General features: G+C 38.2%; 1 protein-coding gene across 1 annotated transcript in view; it reads left to right on the top strand.

Moving 5' to 3' along the window:
• Window positions 1-21,765, top strand: part of CDH8 (cadherin 8) — a 395,389-nt gene that overhangs the window by 129,110 nt on the left and 244,514 nt on the right. Inside the window, exon 3 of the mRNA XM_004015044.5 lies at window positions 12,094-12,388. Coding sequence (XP_004015093.2) covers window positions 12,094-12,388 — 295 coding nt within the window. The remainder of the gene's footprint in view (window positions 1-12,093; window positions 12,389-21,765) is intronic.

Here is a 21,765-nt window from a genome sequence, read left to right as displayed (position 1 = left end):
AAACTTGCAAATGTGATTGTTTCTGTTAAATATGTGCTTTGGTCATGACCCTCTTCTTTCTTATTGAGGTTGTGAATGAGATAGTTCACAGTGCTCAAGAGGTAGGAGTGGGTAACACAGCTAAGTTATTGTCAGGCTTTAAAATTTGGGTTTGTGGATTTCTTTGGCCATGCCACATGGCCTGTGGGATCTTAGTTCCCCAACCAGGGATTGAACCAGGGGCCCCTGCATTGGAAGCATGAAGTCTTAACCACTGGACCACACTTATCAGGCTTTTTGATCACATAAAAAAATGATTTGCCAGTGTCAAATCCTATTCTATAGCCCAAACTAAATCCCAGGTTTATGTTATTTCATTTTTAACTTTAACTTCAGTGTTCTTCCAAGTTCATGGCATTTTGATTACTTCACAGTCCCTTTATAAAGAGAGAATTTCAGAGAGAATAGATGACTGTCATTTGGTTATCCACTGTGTTCTTTCCCACTGTGATCTTGTCAGTTTTTGGATAACAAATTGCATCCTGTTTAGCAAGTAATTGTGATTACCACATCAGAAATTTGTCTCATATTTTCAACTCCTGTTGGGACTCTGGTTAATCAAGGTCTTTTCAAACATAAAGGACACTGACACAACCTTCTTAAATGTTTTCTCCTTTTTCCACAGTATAACTGAAGGTTATACTGGTCTCATCACTTCATGGCAAATAGATGGGGAAACAGTGGAAACAGTGACATACTTTATATTGTGGGGGCTCCAAAATCACTGCAGATGGTGACTGCAGCCATGAAATTAAAAGACACTTACTCCTTGGAAGGAAAGTTATGACCAACCTAGACAGTATGTTAAAAAGTAGAGACATTACTTTGCCAGCAAAGGTCTGTGTAGTCAAAGCTATGATTTTTCCAGTAGCCATGCATGGATGTGAGAGCTGGCCTATAAAGAAAGCTGAGCACCAAAGAATTGATGCTTTTGAACTGTGTTATTGGAGAAGAGTCTTGAGAATCCCATGGACTGCAAGGAGGTCCAACCAGTCCATCCTAAAGGAAATCAGTCCTGAACATTCATTGGAAAGACTGATACTGAAGCTGAAATTCCAATACTTTTGCCACCTGATGTGAAGAACTGACTCATTTGAAAAGACCCTGATGCTGGGAAAGTTTGAAGGTGGGAGGAGAAGGGGACAACAGAGAATGAGATGCTTGGATGGCATCACCGACTCAATGGACATGAGTTTGAGTAAGCTCTCGGAGTTGGTGATGGGCAGGGAAGCCTGGCATGCTGCAGTCCATGGGGTCACAAAGAGCTGGACATGACTGAACAACTGAACTGAATTGAACTGAAGGTTTCAATCTAAATTGATCTTTGGATATTAATAATATCCTGAATATATGTTTTAAATATCCATATCTATTTAAAATCTACTTCTTTTGTTTGGCTAATAATCTTAGTTGTCTCCTTTTAGTCCTATTCACCTTGCTTACATTGTATATCATCACATTGTCTATTTATTTTGAATAAAATTTCCCTCTTTCATATCAATATCTGTCGTATTGATCTATCTATCTATATATATATAGAAAGAGAAATAGAAAATTTTTCAAGAGATCTGTGGAGAGTGATGGTTGAGTTGAAAACTAAACATGCTCCAAGGATCTTTGTGTAAGAATCTCTTATAATTTATAGTTGAGCTCCCAAGTACTGTGTCTGCTTTAGTATAAGACAAGGAATAGGACTCCGAGAGAGAATAATTTGTTACGTTTTCCCAAATCAGTCTTTTTAGTGAGAAACCCTGTGGTCCTTCCACCCACCTACTCACCAATATGTCCATTTGTTCATTCATGTGTCGATTCATAGAATTTAATGTGCTTTTGAACCTAAATGGAAAAATGGGACTGAGACTCTTACTCAGCCATCCCTCTATTATTTTTATGCATGCATTCCCCAATAAAACCATCTCTCCATCCATTTTCTTTCACTTAATTCTGTTAATGACCAGTTTCCTCATCCATCCAATTATTCATCCATCCATCCACTCCTTGATCCATTCACCTAAATCTCTTTTTAGTAATAGATACACAATCATTATCCACCCACACTCTGGCACACACAAGCATTTATTCAATGACGCAATGCACGTTGACCACCCCTTTTTACTTCTAGGCTTACAATTTTTGAATAACATGAAATAAAAATGAAGTACACTTTAAACACCTTACAGTTTTATTTGTGAAATACACATCACTAAAGCTGAAAAAAGAGTAAAAGCTTCCAAATACATCTACTGCATGTACTTCCTAAACAGGTGAATAAGTACCAAATACGTGATTATATTCCCAATATAAGAATGTCCGATGTAAGAGTTTAAGCTACTTTGTACAAAGAGCATTTTAGTCAAGAGGTAACATTCATGTATTTACTACAAAGTAATGCTCCATGACAAATTCTGACCCACAATATATTGTTAGGTGTATTTTTCTTGGAAAGAAGTTCCAGTTTTGGTAGAATCTATCATTGTAATTCCAAGATTTAGTCTCTACAAGAATCCACCCTATATGCAGTTTTGTTGGAATGTTTTAGTTCCTAGAAGAGGATGTGCTTTACTGATTATCTATTGGCATATTTTAAGCATTACAAAAACCCTATAGGTTTTATAATGCTAGGTTGTTAAAACTGTTACTAAAACACTTTACAAACAAGGACACTGAATTCTGGGGAGATTAAGCAAATCCCTCAGTGTATTCCTGTTTTTTCTATTTCTTATCAGGCTTTCATTCTGGTTCCCATAATATCAATTACTACTTTATAAATCTTTGATTGCCTTAGAAAAACATATTGACTTCCAACCCTGTAGGATTTAATATATTAGCCAGTATGTTACCAACATACATACGATAAGAAAGCATTATTGTTCAGTTGCTAAGTTGTGTCCAACTCCTTGTGACTGCACGGACTGCAGCATGATGCCAGGCTTCCCTGTCCTTCACTGTCTCCTGGAGTTTGTTCAAACGTGTATTGAGTCAGTGATGCCATCCAACCATCTCATCCTCTGTTGCCCTATTCTCTTCCCACCCTCACTCTTTCCCAGCATCAGGGTCTTTTCCAATGTGTCAGCTTCTCGCATCAGGTGGCCAAAGTATTGGAACTTCAGCTTTAGCATCAGTCCTTCCAATGATATGTCTAACTGAAAGGAGTTCACTGTCTTTTATGCCCCTATAGTTGCTTAAATATTGGAGTCTTGATCTCAGTACTTAAAAGAAAAAGACATCTGAGAATATAAAAGTTAAGCATTCTCAGAGCATGTTTAAGATCATTTTGGTAAGATAGGCATACTTATGTTATTTTTCCTATGACATCATTATGGATTGGATCCATCTCCTTTCTCTGAATCCTATCAACACGGATAATTTGGCTTCAGTTGCGTGTGGGTTTTTATATAAGGAGAAATTTTGCTTATCATGATCGCTCAGATAGTTGAAATGCTGGTTATGATCAAAACATTCCCTTTAAAAAAAATTGGACTTGGGAACTTTCTTTATTGGAGTCTGGCTCAGAGAGATGGATTTGCTGTAAACTTACATGTCATGTTTCCAAACCCATAAAGCTGTGGTCCAGACTGAAGAAAGTAGCAAATTTGCCAAGGTCATGAGTGTTGGCTTGCAAAGTCTTGGTAAACAGCCTGCCAGCCTCTTCTTGTCAATATTCTCTGTTTGCATCCCTATTAGTTGAGCATACTGCCTTTCTATTTCTGTCTCTATTCTATTTCAAGCTTTTATAGGACAAACTGTACTTACGGCTTCATGCACATGGCTTCTAAATGTCTTTAAGAAATGCCTATTGCTGTTTAGGGACAGAGTAAGGAGTCTGCTCCAGCCCATCTCCTTCTCATACAGTGAACTAGGAAACCCCCAGGCTAACTAGGTATGCAGTCCTGGGGGTTTCTCTGGAAAGATGCCAAAACATATAGGCTCTGAAATCTGATTTACTTAGTTACATCTGGTTCTGTTATTTGTTAATTATGTGAGCTTGAGAAAGTCCATCTATTTACAGAACCTGTGCCTCTCATCCTTGTAAAATCACTGACAAGGTGCAGGACATTATGATAGATCCTGTACAGACGCAACAGCCATTAGGCTTTACTGAGCATCTGCTATGTTCCAGCTACTATGTTTGTTGTTGAGAAGACTGTTGAATAACATACCTGGAGGCCCTGTCTTTGTGGCACTTACTATCCTAAACAGTAGCACAAGTATTACATTCCTAATTCTGACGATAAATTCAGATTCCTGCAGCCAGAAGCAGCAGTTCACTCAGACTTACTTCCAATTTTCTGTTTCTCTGGGAATTGCTCCCCTTGGCCAGGGTAAGGTGTTCAGCACTCACATCAGCAGCTAACGCAGAGTGCAAAGACCGCACATCTGAGATATCAGGATGGTACACATTTGTCTCCCGTAAAACATCAGAAAGTAGAAGTTCACCTCCAGTGTAAGATGCTCTGTTCTAGTCTCTTAATCGGTGATTGTGTCTTCTTCACCCTTTCACCCTGTAAGACAAATTTCAGGGTAATTTGGTTTGTATGAGAATGAAGGACTGTTATCATTTCACTGAATTATTTCTTCAGAGTGTATGATCACACACATAAGTGCATATTCCCAACTCAATCTTACTAACATGCTGGGGTGTTTTTATGTCTATTACTGAGCTGTAGTTGTATAATTTGTTCCTGCAAATTGTTAAGAATGATGTGACTCAGAAATAGAGAACAGATTTGTGCTTGCCGGTGTGTGCTGGGGGGGAACAAGGGAGGGAAGGATTGGGAGTTTGGGCTTAGCGAGGAAACATGTTATATATAAAATGTGTAAACAATAAGGTCCTGCTGTATAGCACAGGGAATTGTATCCAATATCCTGTGATAAACCATAATGAAATGGAATATGAAAAAAGCATATCAGTCTATCTATATGAGTCACTTTGATATACAGCAGAAATTAACCCCACATTGAAAATCAACTCTACTTCAATCAAGTAAATGGAATATAAGGTGGCATGACTGGATGAAATAATTATTTCGATTTGCTAAAGTGGTGCAACATTTCAGCATATAAAGGCATCTTACAAGCGATGTGAGTCCAATCTCACTCCTCCTGCTCCATCTCCCACCATCGTATTATGACTAATTTAGCTCTATCCTGGGTCGGGAAGATCCTCTGGAGAAGGAAATGGCAACCCACTCTAGTACTTTTGCCTGGAAAATCCCATGGATGGAGGAGCCTGATAGGCTACAGTCCATGGGGTCGCAAAAATCTGGACACGACTGAGTGACTTCACTTTCACTTTCAAAGCATCAAGAACCCGCGGTTGTCTAGTTCTACTTGAATACAGTGATGGAAGCAAACTCGTTCTTGAACGGACCATTTCATGTTGGGTCAGCATCTTTTGTGAGATGTTCTATTGTGTGCAAAAAGACTGAACTACAGGTTAAAATAAGTAGACTTCAAGTTAAACTTCTGGTCCTTCTGGTGGGGGAGCAGTTTAGAAACAGGAATGTTTTGTTTTCCTGTATCAATTTGCTCTTTCTCCTTACCTGCCCTTTCACTCCCCTAGCAGCCTAAATGTATGCCTGATTTAGAGTGAAGTCCTACATTCTTTATCATTTTGGTCAAAAAGTTATACTCTGTTACATTTCTGGTCCCACCTTTGATATTAATTGGTTGCTGCTGCTGCTGCTAAGTCGCTTCAGTCGTGTCCGACTCTGTGCGACCCCACAGACGGCAGCCCACCAGGCTCCCCCATCCCTGGGATTCTCCAGGCAAGAACACTGGAGTGGGTTGCCATTTCCTTCTCCGATGCATGAAAGTGAAAAGTGAAAGTGAAGTTGCTCAGTCGTGTCCAACTCTTAGCGACCCCATAGACTGCAGCCTACCAGGCTCCTCCATCCGTGGAGGAGCCTCTTTCCAGGCAAGAGTACTGGAGTGGGGTGCCATTTCCTTCTCCAATTAATTGGTTACCATTTAAGAATTATATTATCCATCCATTCATAACTGATATAGATCATTAGCCTGAAGCACCTGTGTCTCCCTGACAGGCACCTACTAGATACTGAGAACACAGTGTAAGATGTGACTTTAAGTGTGCTAAACTTGCTCTTCTCTCCAAGGGAGAATAGATTGATGAAAACCAGGAATCAGTAAGTGAGAGAGATTCATGTTGTAGTGATCCTTGTTAACCCCTTTGGGTTCCAAAGATGCTGATTCTCTCCCAGTAACTCTAGAGGAAGACAGGAAACTTGAGAAACTCTCCTCGGATGTCCTTTTGGATTGAGTGGAACTTCAAAGTAAGTTCCAATGTCAGAGCTACAGATGTTCACATGAGGAACTGATTTCCCCCATTTCACTGAGTCCTATTCTACATCACTCACTCTCCAGGAAGAAGTTGGCAAGCACGGTAATTAAGTCATTCTATGGTATTAAGATAGGCGCTCAGAGGAGACTTTATCTTCTCTCAGCCCTACTGTATTGATACTAGAAGTACTTCAGTGTCCTCAAGAATTCTGCAGAAGAAGGTGGAAAAGTAGTTTGTACTTTTATTTTTTGACAGCCACAGAACTATCTTCGGTCATTTGAACTTTAAGGGTAAATTTACTAATTTTAAATTCAGGAAGAAATTGAACATTTAGAAAAGCAAAAGGGTTATTTTCTTCTAGCCTCGATAAGCAGAAAATGCCACAAATTCAAAGTAGTTTAGCCTTTCATAATAAGTTGGCTGAAATCACTAGATGTTAGATTAGTTTAGCTGCTTTCCTCTCTTATTTTAAGGACAATATAGGCTCAGTATAGAAATTTAGAAGAGTAAAATACAAACTGTCTGTGGTACAATTAAACGGGGATTAGCCAGTGCTTATATTAGTTTTGACTAGTCTCACTGCACACTTAAATTTTAGAAATGAATGCAGTATTTTATTTTAAAGAAAAAGTTAAGTATCTAATTTAAGAAAGAGAGATGGGTGACACTGAAGAATAGGCTGGGAGGGGCTCTTATTCTGAGGACAGTGCAATGTGAGTATCAGGCACTTTCCTCTGTTGTCGTTATTCATCCATTGTCGTCCATCCGCTCATCCTTCCCTTGATGTTCCCTCTGCTTTGTCTCAGGAGTTCTGCTAAAATTGAATGCAGAATTGAGGGAACTCAAGGGTTTTATGTTTAGAGTAGATAAGGTTTCAGCTCACTAGACCTCACACTGCTAAATTTCTTCACTCTTCTTTAAATTACTATTTTGAAAATAAAATGAGACAGTGTTCTTTCCTTCCCTCCTTTACATTCACCTTACTCCACAAATACTTTCTGAGCCCCAAGAGCATGACAGACACCTTACTAGGCAGGGGGAATGCAAAGGAAAGTAGAAATGCAAATGTTTCCTCCCATGGCTTTTAAAGTTTTAAACTTGTAATAAGGGGATATTATGCAAATACATGAAAGATAGTGAAGGTGTAATTACACTGATGCTCACAATTCAGCTCAATTATGTTGTAGTCCTGCTATGATCCCTACAATCGAAGACGCAACATGAGTGACCAGTGAATGACCACGGTTGCTCACTGTATACACGACACTCGATGCTCCTTGCCACGGCTGCAGGGAGTGACTACAGGGCTTCATCTGGTTGTGGGTGACACAGCCCGTGGGTGCTGGGCTGAGCTTGGAATCCCAAATTGAGGTAGCTTTGTGAATTGATGTCTAAGTTTTCCTCTGACTTCCTCTTTCCCTTTGCTTTTAAGCCTTTTGCTAATGGGTGCCTTCCTACCTCTGTGATTTACCAAAACAAAACTATTATGATGCCAGGCTTCTTACTGAAACTGTGTGAATATGGATTGTTGTTGCCTTTATAGTCAGATCCGAACTCTGTAGTTTGCTCTCAAAACTCTACATAATCTGACCCCTTCCTGGCTTTCTATCCTTATTTCTTGTTACCTCTCTTTTTCCTAAAGTCAGTACACAGACCCTGTAAATCATCTTTAGCTTTTCTCACTTAGTATGCTGTGACTTATCTGCGGATCTTCACCCATACGTTTACCTGTGCTTGGAGAGTATCCCCTCCCGCTTTGCGATCTGAAATTTTAACCACTATTTTTTAAAAATAATATTCTCCAGGCCAGAATACTGGAGTGGGTAGCCTTTCCCTTCTCCAGGGGATCTTCCTGACCCAGGAATCGAACCGGGGTCTCCTGCTTTGGAGGTGGATTCTTTACCAACTGAGCTATCAGGGCTCAGGGCTTTACCAACTGAGCTGAAACAATAATCTCATTTATTTATTTTTGGCTGTGCTGAGTCTTCGTTGCTGCATAGACTTTTCTGTAGTTGTGGCCCTCAGGCTTCTCATCGTGGGGGCTTCTTGTGTGGAGCCCAGGCTCTAGGGTGTGCGGGCTTCGGTAGTTGAGACGCCTGGGCTCAGCTGTCGTGGCTCCCGGCTTTAGAGCACAGGCTCAGTAGTTGTGGCTATGGGCTTGGCTGCTCAGCAGCGTGTGAACACGTGACTCCTGCACTGGCAGGTGGATTCTTTATCATTGAGACACCAGGGAAACCCAAATCATTACTTTTTTGTAGTGGCCTTTGCTGTTCCCCACACTCCATTTTGTGAGTTAAATAAATTTAACCTATGCACTCCATCGCCACTTCCCCCCACCACTCCAGCTTTCTTTCTGTATCAGAGCCTTGGGGCATGTATTTGAATCCAGGAGATTTACTTTAAACCTTATGCTGTTGAGATTGCCACTTGCTGATAGTAAATTCTATGGAAAAGTTCCCTAAAAATCTCTGGATTTCAGTCATTTCATTGTTGAAATGCAGGAATGGTCTCTGGTTGGCTGTGAGAATAGATGACATATGTCGATGCAAGATGTTTACCAGATAATAAGTAGTCAGTAGTGTGACAGTAATAGTAACAGTAACAATAACAGATATTTCCCGTGTGTGTTATCTCCCACAAAGCTGTGGGTCTTTGAGGGCAGAGACCATGTCTGTGTTGCTTATAATCATGTTTGGTGCATAATTAACCAGTGAATGGATGAGGTCTTTGTACCACAGCCAGGCCAACATCTTACCACTGCAGCCAATTTGCATGTGGCCCTTATCCTGGTATAATTAGCAGAAGCAGCCCTTAGGAGAGATGGTCCTCACACTTCCAGATGATGCACGATGTGAAACTTTGGGATGTCTTCGGCATCATGATCTCACGGAGAAGGTCCTGGGGTGGGTTGACAGAACAGTCTTGATACACTGAAGTGAGCAGGTTTAAACAGATACATGGAGACCAACCAAGAGAGCAGCAGCTTATTAGCATGTATTCTGATTTCTCAGGACCAGATATGGAGTCTTATGAACATTTGCCCCCTGTAAATTGCTATTCTTACACACGCACAGGTCTTTATTTGTAATGTTAAGTTGGTTACTTCAATGAGCCATGTGCAAGTGTGTGTGTGTGTGTGTGTGTGAATATTAATAACCGGATGAAAGGAATGAATATAGAAACACAATGCTCTGCCTTTTAAGATCATGAGGGCTCTGGATTTTGCAGAGATTTGCTAAAAATAATTCTCCAGAAGAAAGAGAAAGTACACAGTGTTTGCTAAGAGCTTTTTTCTCCATTTTCTCAGGATGGAATTTTGGGAGCTTTTCACTCAGCTTATAGATAGGCTTTACTGTAATGTTTTCAGTTAGTTGTATATAGTTGAGGATGTTATGAAGTAGAAACAGCTTCAGTTATTGTACAGTTAACATTTAATTTTTCTGTTTTTCAAATAGATCATCTCAGATTATAAAACCAGTTCTGCACAATAGGTGTCTTATCTCCATATTAGAGGCAAAGTAACTGAAGCTCAAATAAATGTGTTAATTTCTTCAGTTCATGTAGTTAGTGAGATCTGTCTTACTTAGCTTATTGTTTTTTTAAAACATATGCTGTTCCCTTCTCCCCCAGTTATTTCTAAATACAAAAGAAAGGACCATCAAAATCTAAGAATATGATATGATTTACTAATCAGAGGCTATTGATAAATGTATGGAAAATATGGCACAAGTAAGTTCTAACATAAATAATAACAGTATTTTGAATGACTTAATTTTTGATAGCAAAACTGTGATGGTCAAGAGTGACACATGTCAATACATTCTGAGTCTCAGGAATGCATGTATATGAATGGGAACATCCATGAACCATGCTTTATTCAAATTTTTCTCTTTTAATAAAAATGCTAATAGAATATTAAAATGCACATAAATTAAAATGATCATAAATTTGGATTAATACCACATTAATGAATTTATTCCCACATTCATTAAGATAAAGCGGCATTTCAACATTTCCTCTTGTTAATAAGTTTAGTACAATAAATGAAATGGATACAATTTGAGGTTCAATAAATATTTGATGTAATCTTATGCTTTAACTTTTTAAAATATTCAGAAGTAAAATAGGCGATCTAGATGCATTTGGATGCATCATTGCTGTTTTATGTCTTTTGTATAATCTTTTCATTTATTGAGGAGCTAAATAAAATTTAAATTGGCAAAGAAAGTGATAAAATCTGTTCCAAATAAAAAGTGATCCCAAGAGAATGCAATGCCTTTTGAGTTTCTAGGAGTTTCTTTGCACAAGAATTTTTCCTTCAATTTATACATATATATATTTTAAGGAACAGGTATTTAAAAATCTCATGATGCAAGAACTAACTATGCACGTGTGCTTAGTTGCTCAGTCGTGTCCAACTCTTTGTGACCCCATGGACTGTAGCTCGCCAGGCTCCTCGGTCCATGGGGATTCTCCAGGCAAGAATACTGGAGTGGGTTGCTATGCCCTCCTCCAGGGGTCTTCCCAACCCAGGGATAGAATCCAGGTCTCCTGCATTGCAGGTGGATTCTTTACCATCTGAGCCACCAGGGAAGCCCAAGAACTAATTATACTGGCATTTAAATAATTGTGTTTATATGAAAATATGTGCATTTAGGCAATATTTTACAACTATAATCCAATGAGTTTTGCTTTTAAAAATGCAAATTAAAAATACATTTTCTTGCTTTATTTTTTAATAGGAGTCTATATAGTATAAAGAAAAAGCACCATATATCAGAACACTTTTGTTTCCCTCCTAAGAATAAACTATGAAATTTTGGGATTCTGTTTTCCCCAGTACATACCAAAATGTTTTAGGCGGAGTAGGTGTTCAGTAAATATTTGTTGCCATTATTGAAGATGGATCTGAATTCCTGCTGCAAAATTTTTATTTCTCAAAGAAGTCTCATTTCTGGAAAATGTGCTCCCATAATCTGTTCTCAGTCATCTTTGTAAAATGGGAATAATCTTCCTGGGCTAGAAGAATTATACAAATCAAAGTGGAAAAAAAAAACAAACTTACACAAACAGAAGGTCTTAACATCTATCAGATTGTTAGAATTATGGCACGTTATGAATACAGGAGCCAGAGCTGAGTTGAACTTTAGGCCCGCTGCACTCGTTTCCATCAAAAAGAATCTGTGGAGATGTTACAATATACCTTCCCTTTTCCTATGTTTCATATGAAATATTCTAATTCAATGACTTTTGGAAAAAATGAAAAGAATTAGTACATGAAAAGTGATTCACACAGTTTTTGGCACACAGATAGTAGCCCATAAAAATAAATAATAATAATAACTTTAAACGTATTAACAAATCGAAAAGAATGCATACATTTTCATGTATTATGATCAATCTTTTTATCATTCTAGTTGCACATCAGTTCATACTAAGCAAGTAAATATATGAATAAATTGAAGGAACACATATTTTAGTGTTTTCTGCTCAATATTTTTATCATTGTAAATGTGTATCAATTTATACTGAACAGGCCAAAGTATTTTTTAAAGGCATTCAAACGTATTTGTTGACTCTCATTATACTTGATATACAGAGGGTTGCACAGACTCTCTGTGCAGCTGCTGTTGGCAGAAATTGATGAAGTTATAAGCAATGTAGAAAGAAACAACTTTATATTGGAACATGAGGTAGCCAAAACATACTTTGCAAATTGCCACATCACTAACCAATGTCCCCTTTCATTTTAGCTACACACAGACCTGGATCCTGGGAGCAAAAAAATCAAATACATCCTGTCAGGCGATGGAGCTGGGACTATCTTTCAAATAAATGATGTAACAGGAGATATCCATGCTATAAAAAGACTTGACCGAGAGGAAAAAGCTGAGTACACCCTAACAGCTCAGGCAGTGGACTGGGAAACAAATAAGCCTCTTGAGCCTCCTTCTGAATTTATTATTAAAGTCCAAGACATCAACGACAATGCCCCAGAGTTTCTCAACGGACCCTATCATGCCACCGTGCCAGAGATGTCCATTTTGGGTATGTATGCTTCCATTTTCACCGAACTATTAAGAATCATCTTTAAAATAGCTTTTGGCATTAGGGATAGTGTGTGACTGAATAAGAGACATTTATTACCATCTTATCTCTAATTTGCATTTCCAAATCCCCATTTTTGGCCTCAGTTCCACAGCTCAATAGCTTTAGTCCCTGAGTAATAGGAACTGACGAAGCAGTTTTATTAAAATCTCTCTCCTTGCACGACAGTACTTCAATAGGCTGAATTTGTATTCCTCTCATAGACCTGCAGTTCGAGTATTGTTACTGAGGCGGATTTATCAAGATTTGTTCCAACATGCCAGACTAATCCTATTGATATTTGCTTGATGTTTAATTATTTGTTTGTGTGTATTCACATGCAGATATAGCACATAGAGAAATAGAAAACCATCTAGGTCTGTAGTCAGCCAGCTATTGCATTGAGCTGGTGGGTAGAGTCTAGAGTGGATTAGGAAATCAGCTACTAGAGGCTTGTGTGTTGTGCTTATCTTACTTGAACTGAACTTTTAAAAGAATCCCTGCTGTCACCAATGACTCACTCCCACTTTTTGTGAGCCATTGAAATATTCATTATACTCTACAGAACAACAGTTATTCCAAACACGGTTTTCTACCTTTTCCTTCCCTTTTTTTGTGTTTGCTTATTTATCCCCAAATCAGTGTTATCTGGTAGTTCAGCTGGTAAAGAATCTGCTTGGAATGCAGGAGACAACAGTTCGATTCGTGGGTTGGAAAGATCTGTTGGAGAAGGGATAGACTACCCAGTCCAGTATTCTCTGGCTTCCCTGTTGGCTCAGATGGTAGAGAATCCGCCTGCAGTGCGGGAGACCTGGGTTTGATCCCTGGGTTGGCAAGATTCCCTGGAAAAGGGAACAGTTACCCACTCCAGCGTTCTGGCCTGGAGAACTCCATGGGCGGAGGAGCCTGGCAGGCCACAGTCCATGGGTTGCAAAGAGTTTGACACGACTGAGTGACTTTTCACTTCACTTCATCCCCAAACTCTGGCCTTGATACAGGAATTCCTGACCCAGGACTTTATACCAGGATAAAAGGAAATTTTAGAGTTCTTACTTGTCTGACAAAAGTAGTAGACAGAATGCAAGATCTAGGGCCCAAGATCACCAAAGTCATTCCTAAGCATACAGTGGATGGAATGGATACCCTAGTTTGTTTCAAACTGCATTTAAGGCAACCTATAAAGATATAATCTATGCAGCAAAATCACATGAATTAGAAGTAGGTGAACATAATGTGATAAAACACACACACACACACACAAATAGAGATACAAATCAAAAACCCAAATTAGGTAAATAGTTTGGCTTCATTTGATCTCTTATTTTTTAACCTACACTAACTTTGGTAGATGTACCTATTGCAGCAGCAAATCAGAATTGACTTCAGGTGTTCACATCTTACCAGTGTATTTCTTCTACCTAGACCCTATTTTGTCTATTTCTTGTGTGAAGAATCCTACTTTTATGTACTTTTTTTCCCTTCTTATCAAAATCAAATCACTCCACTATGGTAGGCTGAAACGACATTTTTTCTAGGAAAAGTTTGTGGGAAACTTCTAGGGATTTCTAGCAGGAAGTTATTTCTCTTCCATCACTACTACAACAGAAAGGAACCCACGAACAATCAAAAACACCTTCATGTTCATACTTCTTTTAAATTCTGACAGGTAAACAGGAGCTGAGAAATACTATATTTTTTTTTTCTTTCTTTTTAGTTGCTTCTCATTTCATCAAGTTATTTAGGGCAGAGATGCCTAATCCATCTTTAAAAAACAAACAAACAAACTGTTTATTGTATATCGAGGTATAGATGATTGACAATGTTGTGATAGTTTCAAGTGGAACAGTGAAGGGGACTCAGCCATGCGTGCATGTGTTTCCATTCTCCCTCAAGTTCCCCTCCCCTCCAGGCTGCCACATAACATTGAGCAGAGTTCCATGTGCTATACGGCAGTTCCTTTTTGGTTATCCATCTTAAATATGGCAGTGTGTCCCTGTCCACCAAACTTCCAAACTATTCCATCCCCCTAGCAACCATAAATTTGATCTGTAAGTTTATGAGTCTTTCTCTGTTAATGTAAGGTGATTTTAAAGGACTATTACCACTTACAATACATAGAGAATTGTTGTTGTTTAATTGCCAAGTTGTGTTCAATTCTTTATGACCCCATGGACTGTAGCCTGCTAGGCTCCTCTGCCCATGACGTTTCCTAGGCAAGAATACTGGAGTGATTGCCATTTCCTTCTCCAGGGGATCTTCCTGATCCAGGGAGAGAACCCACATCTCCTGGATTGGCAGATTAATTCTTTACTGCTGAGCCACCTGGAAGCCCCACATACAGAATACTTAATTACGAATAAATGATCAACTGCTGTTGCTGCTAAGTCGCTTCAGTCGTGTCAGACTCTGTGTGATCCCATAGGCGGCAGCCCACCAGGCTCCCCTGTCCCTGGGATTCTCCAGGCAAGAACACTGGAGTGGGTTGCCATTTCCTTAGAAAGCTGCTATTTTTTTCCTCATTATTATAATTTCTACCTCTTTAATGGCCAAGTCTATACCTATTTATTGTAGATGTATCAGAGGCTTCCATTCTTGTGTATATGAGTCATGTCCCTGATAAATATGCTCAGGGGAAAAAATAAAATACAAACTTCATGGTCAATTTCAGCTAAGGAAAGGAATTTAAAGATATTATTAGCTATATGATGCAATGTGTATGTGAACCTATACGTTGTTCCTCTATCTGAAAGATTTTTCTTTATAAGACTATAGCAATATAGTACAGCATTTCTTTATAAATATAGTCTAGTATTTATACTATATTTGTACTGCTCAATACTATACTATGTATACAATATAGTATAGTATTTCTTTATAAAAGAAATAATCTACACTAACTTAACATAGTTATTTTAAAAATGCTTAGCTTGTTACATCTCTGCTGAAAACCAATGGAATATGCTGCGGTCGAAAGAGGGGGGTTTTGAAACCAAATGGATGAAATTTTGAATCCTGGTTCTATCCCTTATTATCTGCTTGACTTTGAAATTCAAGGAGGTGAAACTGTTGCTGATCCCTTAGCCACAATGAGAAGATAACAACTTCTATCTTGCTTTCCTTTTTTGAGAATCACATGATAAAATACAAGGTAAAAGCATGCCATAAAATAAATAAGTGTTCAATAATTGGTAGTTGTGGTTTATAAAATTATTTTTATTAATCTCGTTCCTGTATCACCTTTGGACTTTTCCTCTGTATCGATTTTATGCATCGGGAGTCTGGTTTCTGTTTGACTCCAGCCTCTCTGGTTAAAGGAGGAAGAGGCAGCTGCACTATTTTATTGTCAAGTGTGAATTATTCCCTTCATTTCTCATGAAGGTGAATATCAGGATGAAGGTCAGCTCCTATCTCTGCTCTCTCCCTATTACCACTGTTCTCTTCCAGCCTGCCTCTTCCCTCCCTGCCTTCCTTCTTTCATTTTTCTTCCTTTGCTACTGCAGAAATGCCAACACCAGCACCTGAACACCCTGAAGAGTGCCAGCAAGGACTGGGGGATTTCACTGTTGCAGAGAGAGAAAAATAAAATTATAATTGAGAAATTTACCAATATTATATTGAAATGAATGTGATATTCCAGAACTGTCTGCCAGTTGACAGGCTGTCAAGACAAAACACACATATATATTTGCCCAAATGGCAGCTAAATTATTTTAGAAATATCTTATTTGGAAACTGGAGGCAGAGCTCTCTTATATTCTACTGTTTATTTCAGAACTGGATGAGAATTCACTTTTGTAGCAATACTGTGTAAAGAGCGATGTGTGAGCTTATCTGATTTTTACTGTGGATCCCAAGCTAGCAAGGTTAAAGTTGGTTTTTCAATGAAAATTTGCCCACACTTGATAAGTTCCAGACACTTTAAATATTTTTATGCTATTGGATATTGGAGTGAGGGATTGTAAACCCTGATTGTGTGTTCACACCTGTGCTGAGTTGCGTCTGACTCTTTGCTACCCTATGGACTGTAGCCCACCAGAATCCTCTGTCCATGGAATTTTTCAGGCAAGAATACTGGAGTGGGTTGCTATTTCCTACTCCAAGGGATCCTCCCAACCCAGGAATCAAACCCTCATCTCTTGTGTCCAGTCCTAGGTTCAGGTAAAACGAAATCTGTATTTAGCTTGGAAATAGAATCTCGAATAATTTGTCTGCAAATCTGCTTTCTACCTGTTAGTGATATAACCCATCTAAACCTCACCTCTATCTGTGTAGTGTGCATAAGAATCCTTACCTAAGAAAATATGTTTGGAAAAATTCAATGAGTATATTCGAATTACTTGGCATAGCCATAGAGTTGGTGCTCAGTTGATATTTGTTTCTTTACAAACATCCATCTTCGAGCTGCTTATACTAGTATGATTCAGTAAATTGTGTATATGATATGAATGCCTTGAAAGTGAAGTGAAAGTCGCTCAGTCATGTCTGACTCTGCGACCCCATGGACTATACAGTACATGGAATTCTCCAGACCAGAATACTGAAGTAGGTAGCTGTTTCCTTCTCCAGTGGATCTTCCCAACCCAGGGATTGAACCGAGGTCTTCTGCATTGCAGGCAGATTCTTTACCAACTGAATTATGAGGGAAGCCCTGTGAATGCCTTAGTCAATGGAAAGTTGCTCAAGAAGCCTTAACTGTATGTTTCACAATTGCACACATTGGAATGAACCCTATTTTATTCTAAAGGGTATATTAGTAAAAAAGGAGATAAAGGGATGGATGAGAAAGCCAAGTAGGACTTGAGCTGGAATGAATGACTGCATTGTTGAGTGCAAAGTTGTATAAAACATGGCACTGGAGGTTTTCTGAGTTTTCTTTGAGATTCAAGGCTTCTCTAATGGTGATCAATGTGTATTAAAAAGTTGCTATATTCCCAGTGCTGTTAAAAGCATGCAATATTCACAACAGTCTTTTAACATTAGTATTGAAATTAACTTTTATATTCATTATTTTTAATCAGAAAAGTGGGGAAAATAATAGATAATCCATACTGAGATATTAAGTGGTAGAGCTGGGATTGAATCCAGATATCTGGCTCTTCTTTCCAAGGTTTGAACCAGTATGCTATACTAAACTTTGATAATATCTCTAGAGAACTTCATTTATATATGCTCTATGATTCCATTGCCTAATGATTCTGTTGCCTATTAATAATAGTTACTGTTTTTCCAAGGTGGAAGTGCTCTTTAGGTTATCATACTTTCCAAATTAAATTGAGAAGCTGGACAAAGAGGACAGGAGTTGGACAAAGAGAAGTGTGGGTGAAATCTTATACAGTTTTTAAAATAGGAATATCAGCATGTTAAAAATATAAGAACAATATATCACATAGAAATGCAAATCACAGTAAAATTAATTGAGAGCCATTTGGTGAATAACTGGGGCTGAAGTGCTATTAATATTAAAGTAAAAACTAAAGAGAATAATGGGGATTGACTTTGGATTTCCTGGTGGTGACTGCAAAAGAGAATGCACTCTCCATCAAAATATATTAATCAAAAAATCAAAAGGTCCAGAGGTTACTTAGTAAAATTTATTTTGGAAAGGAAAATCTCATTGCTTTGCAAAGGCTCATAACTATAGAGGTTATGGATGTCAGTACATAATATGCGAGGGGACTTACTCTACTTGAAACAGTGACTCAGCCAAAGGTAAAGTGTTGACGTTTGAGAACAGTTCTAGTGTTGTCCCTTCTATGTGTTATTCCCTCTCCTGTCTTCTCTTACCACTAGTAGTATGTCTTTCTTTGTAATTTTGTTCTTTTTTGGTGTGTGTATGTGTGCTAAGTCACTTTAGTCATGTCTGACTCTTTGCAACCCCTTGGACTGTAGCCTGCCAAGCTCCTCTGTTCATGGGGATTCCCCAGGCAAGAATATTAGAGTGGGTTGCCATGCCCTCCTCCAGGAAGATCTTCCCAACCCAGGAATGAAACCCGTGTCTCTTGTCTCCTGCATTGGCAGGTGGGTTCTTTACTGCTAGCACCACCTGGGAAGCCCTTTTTTTATGGTAAATATCTTCAAATCCTCTTTTGGAGGGAGGCCCATGTAAGATACAGTCCATTTCTTATGTGTTGTTCATCACCTTTAATCTGAAATACATTTAATCTTAGAGAGAAGTTGCAGTTGTAGTCCAAATTAATGTTTCCTTAACTTTTAGAGTGTGCATTGCTGAGATGATACCCCATCACCGTGAGATTCTTCAATCAGTCTTTGCCACATGGGTGATTTTCTACACAAGCACAATGCAACCTTCAAAATTAGGAAATTAATAGTGATACACCATTGCTAATGGATGCACCGACCTCAGTCAGATGTCTCCAGTTGTCCTAATAAAGTCTTTTTATAGCAAAAGGATCAAATCTAGACCTCCCCCCCCAACATGCATTACCATGAGTTCACCTCTAAACCTCCAATGCCAAAGCAACACCACAGGGTTCATTCTAATTGTTTCTTCTTCTCCAACAGTGAGAACCCTATTTCTTTTCCCTTGATGTATTTGGTGTTATCATCACCCCTCACTGCTGTAGTAAGTGATTTTCATTTGCTGCTCTGCCCATCCCCTGACTCCCTGACACAAATGTTTATTGCTGTTTCACTCTACTTCTACCTTCCTGCCTTTCTGTGAATTCTTACCTCGCCCAGCCATACTTAATGGCTTTTGGAATGAACTGTTTATATGGCAGGCAGTCAGGAATGGAGGCAGGAAATTATATGATACTCTCAAATTCTATTCTCTTGTGTATTTCAGTTGTATTTATGGTACAACAGACCTACGGCAGTGGCTCCAACCTGTGCTCAAAATAGATTTACTGAAAAAAAATCAAAGTTAATTGGTCAACACCAAATTAAAGAAAGTAAAATGATTTTCATACATCAGACTGTTTAGAGTATTAGTATATAAGAATTTGATAAATTCATATTTTATGCCCTTTTGGAGATTCAGGCATTTATATGATCCCAGAAACTATTTTTAAAAAGTATCTTGCAAAACTGTGTAATTTTATACTATGAAAGTTATAAAAACACATGTCTAATGAGAAGAGAATTTTGAATCTATGTTAGGTCACATGTTAATTTAGCATGCAGCTAAACAGTCAAATTTGCAGTTTCTAAAGAGCAAATTAAAAATTATGATGACTGTAGCTTACATGCATTAGCTTGTTATTCTTGTCACTGCCCGATAGACATTTTCATCCCATAAAAAGAAGTTTCCCCAATTAATAATTAGAAACTCATTTTCATGTTTTTATTATTAAAGAAGCAGTTTATGTTACAGAAGCTTAAAACATCAAAGGATGTTCATACTGACAAACTGTCTTAAACTTAACACACATCTTTTTTATAATGTAGAGGTGGTGGTTTTCCTCCTCTCTTTCAGCTAGATTTTGAAAAGAGTTGGTAACATTTCTCTGTTTTAAAGGAGAGATGCAAAGTGAGAAAGAGAAAAACATATCTTGATGGATTTGATTATCGTTTTTGTCTTATTTGATTCAGAGTGACAAACAAAATTGAAATTCTTTAGGAAAACATGGGAGGGAAATCATGAAGATTGAAATAAACACTTTTCAAAGAAATCCAGCTGCTCTACCTGGTATCAGTGTCTGTAACAGCTGTGCTTCCCAAACTCCAAGAAGGGAGAGGACTGTGTAGTTTCTGTTCTGCAGAAGGAAGGGACCTGCATTGTTCTTTGCAGTTGTTGTTCAGTTGTATTTATTAACGTTGTTCAGTTGCTAAGTCGTGTCCGACACTTTGCGACCCCAGAGACCGCATAGACAGTTGGTACAATGACTGAATGTTTTCTTGTATCTTACGATAAAAATAAAGCAGTGATTTCTGGTATGCAGATTTTGGTGGTTCCCAAAGGTCTCCTTAATTGATCCATGGCTTAGAAATCACTGGAGTATACAGATGGGAAAGTTACTGGCAATAAACTGTGAGAGGTACCTAAAACCACTTAGTCTTCCAAAAGGCATTGTTATTTCTATATGGTGGCTAAGAACAAGATTGGCGTATAATGATGGGGATATAAACAAGGTTTATTTGAAAGCCTTCTGCGAAGAGAAAACTCCTTCCATCAAATTTTGCTTTAATGCTTACTCCTCTGTGCTCTCTAAACCGTAAGGGGACATTTTACGAATCAATTAAGTGATAACAATATACAATCAATTTATTGTACTGTCCCTAATGGGATTCTTACTATTTTTTGGTCAACTTATAATCCTGATATGTTTAATTTTAATGTTCTATGGGCTAAATATCAACCCAAATACGGGAATGCAGATAGGATAGCTTGTGGTGGTGGTTTAGTTGCTAAGTCGTGTCTGACTCTTGCAACCCCATGGACTATAGCCTGCCAGGCTCCTCTGTCCATGGGATTCTCCAGGCAAGAATACTGGAGTGGGCTGCCATTTCCTTCTCCTATAGGATAGCTTAGGGAAGTTATTAAACTCATATAGAAATCTACCTTCTAGAGTCACTTTGAAAATAGTTAAAATTATATAACTACTCATTTTAGGGCTGCCTTAGGAACTCCAGACCCAATTCCATTTCGGGGTTTCATTGCCAACATAAACTGGACGTTTTCAATGGTCTTTTCTTGTAGATTTGGATTGTTGACTTAGGAATTTCATATAAACACCAGACATCTTTGAATTCTTTCTAGAAGATGAATTCTCAATCATTAGGCAGTACATTCTTTTTCAGAATGGTGTAAATCAAAAGAGAATCTTATAAATACCTCATTCAATTTACAAGTTGTAATATTGGTGCACTGATGTTCTATATAATAGAATAGTACATAAAAATATATTTCAATAATTCCATAAATACCTGAAACTTGAACCTATTGGAAACACTCTGTCCTTAACTCCATCCCAACTGGTGAACAGAGTGGAATTCCCTGTGGGATGGGATTAATTTAGAGACCTGTATCTCCCATTCATGAGTATCTCTTAATTTGAATTGGTGATTTAGAAGATTAAAATTAAACCTTTGGCTCAGCATTTACAGTATCTGAGTGGAGACAGCATTGAGATCAACCTGTCCATATCAACCAGGTCATTCACTCAGTATTCAATTATACAATGGATTCCCAGCCTGTTCATAACAGTAGCTAAAGCTAACTTTCTGGTTTTTTTCCTTTTATTTTTTCCCTCCATTTTACCTCTGTGCTCACTCACAATAAAACTCAATTTGATTATCAAATTAAACTCAGCTTAATTATCCTAGTATTGTTTCTTTGAGCTCTTCAGAAATGTGTCTTCTGCTTACATTCTTTAAGC

This window comes from Ovis aries, chromosome 14 (genome assembly GCF_016772045.2).
Source record: "Ovis aries strain OAR_USU_Benz2616 breed Rambouillet chromosome 14, ARS-UI_Ramb_v3.0, whole genome shotgun sequence".
NCBI lineage: Eukaryota > Metazoa > Chordata > Mammalia > Artiodactyla > Bovidae > Ovis > Ovis aries.
The sequence above is the reverse complement of the archived record's forward strand: the minus strand, read 5'-3'. Positions and strand labels throughout refer to the sequence as shown.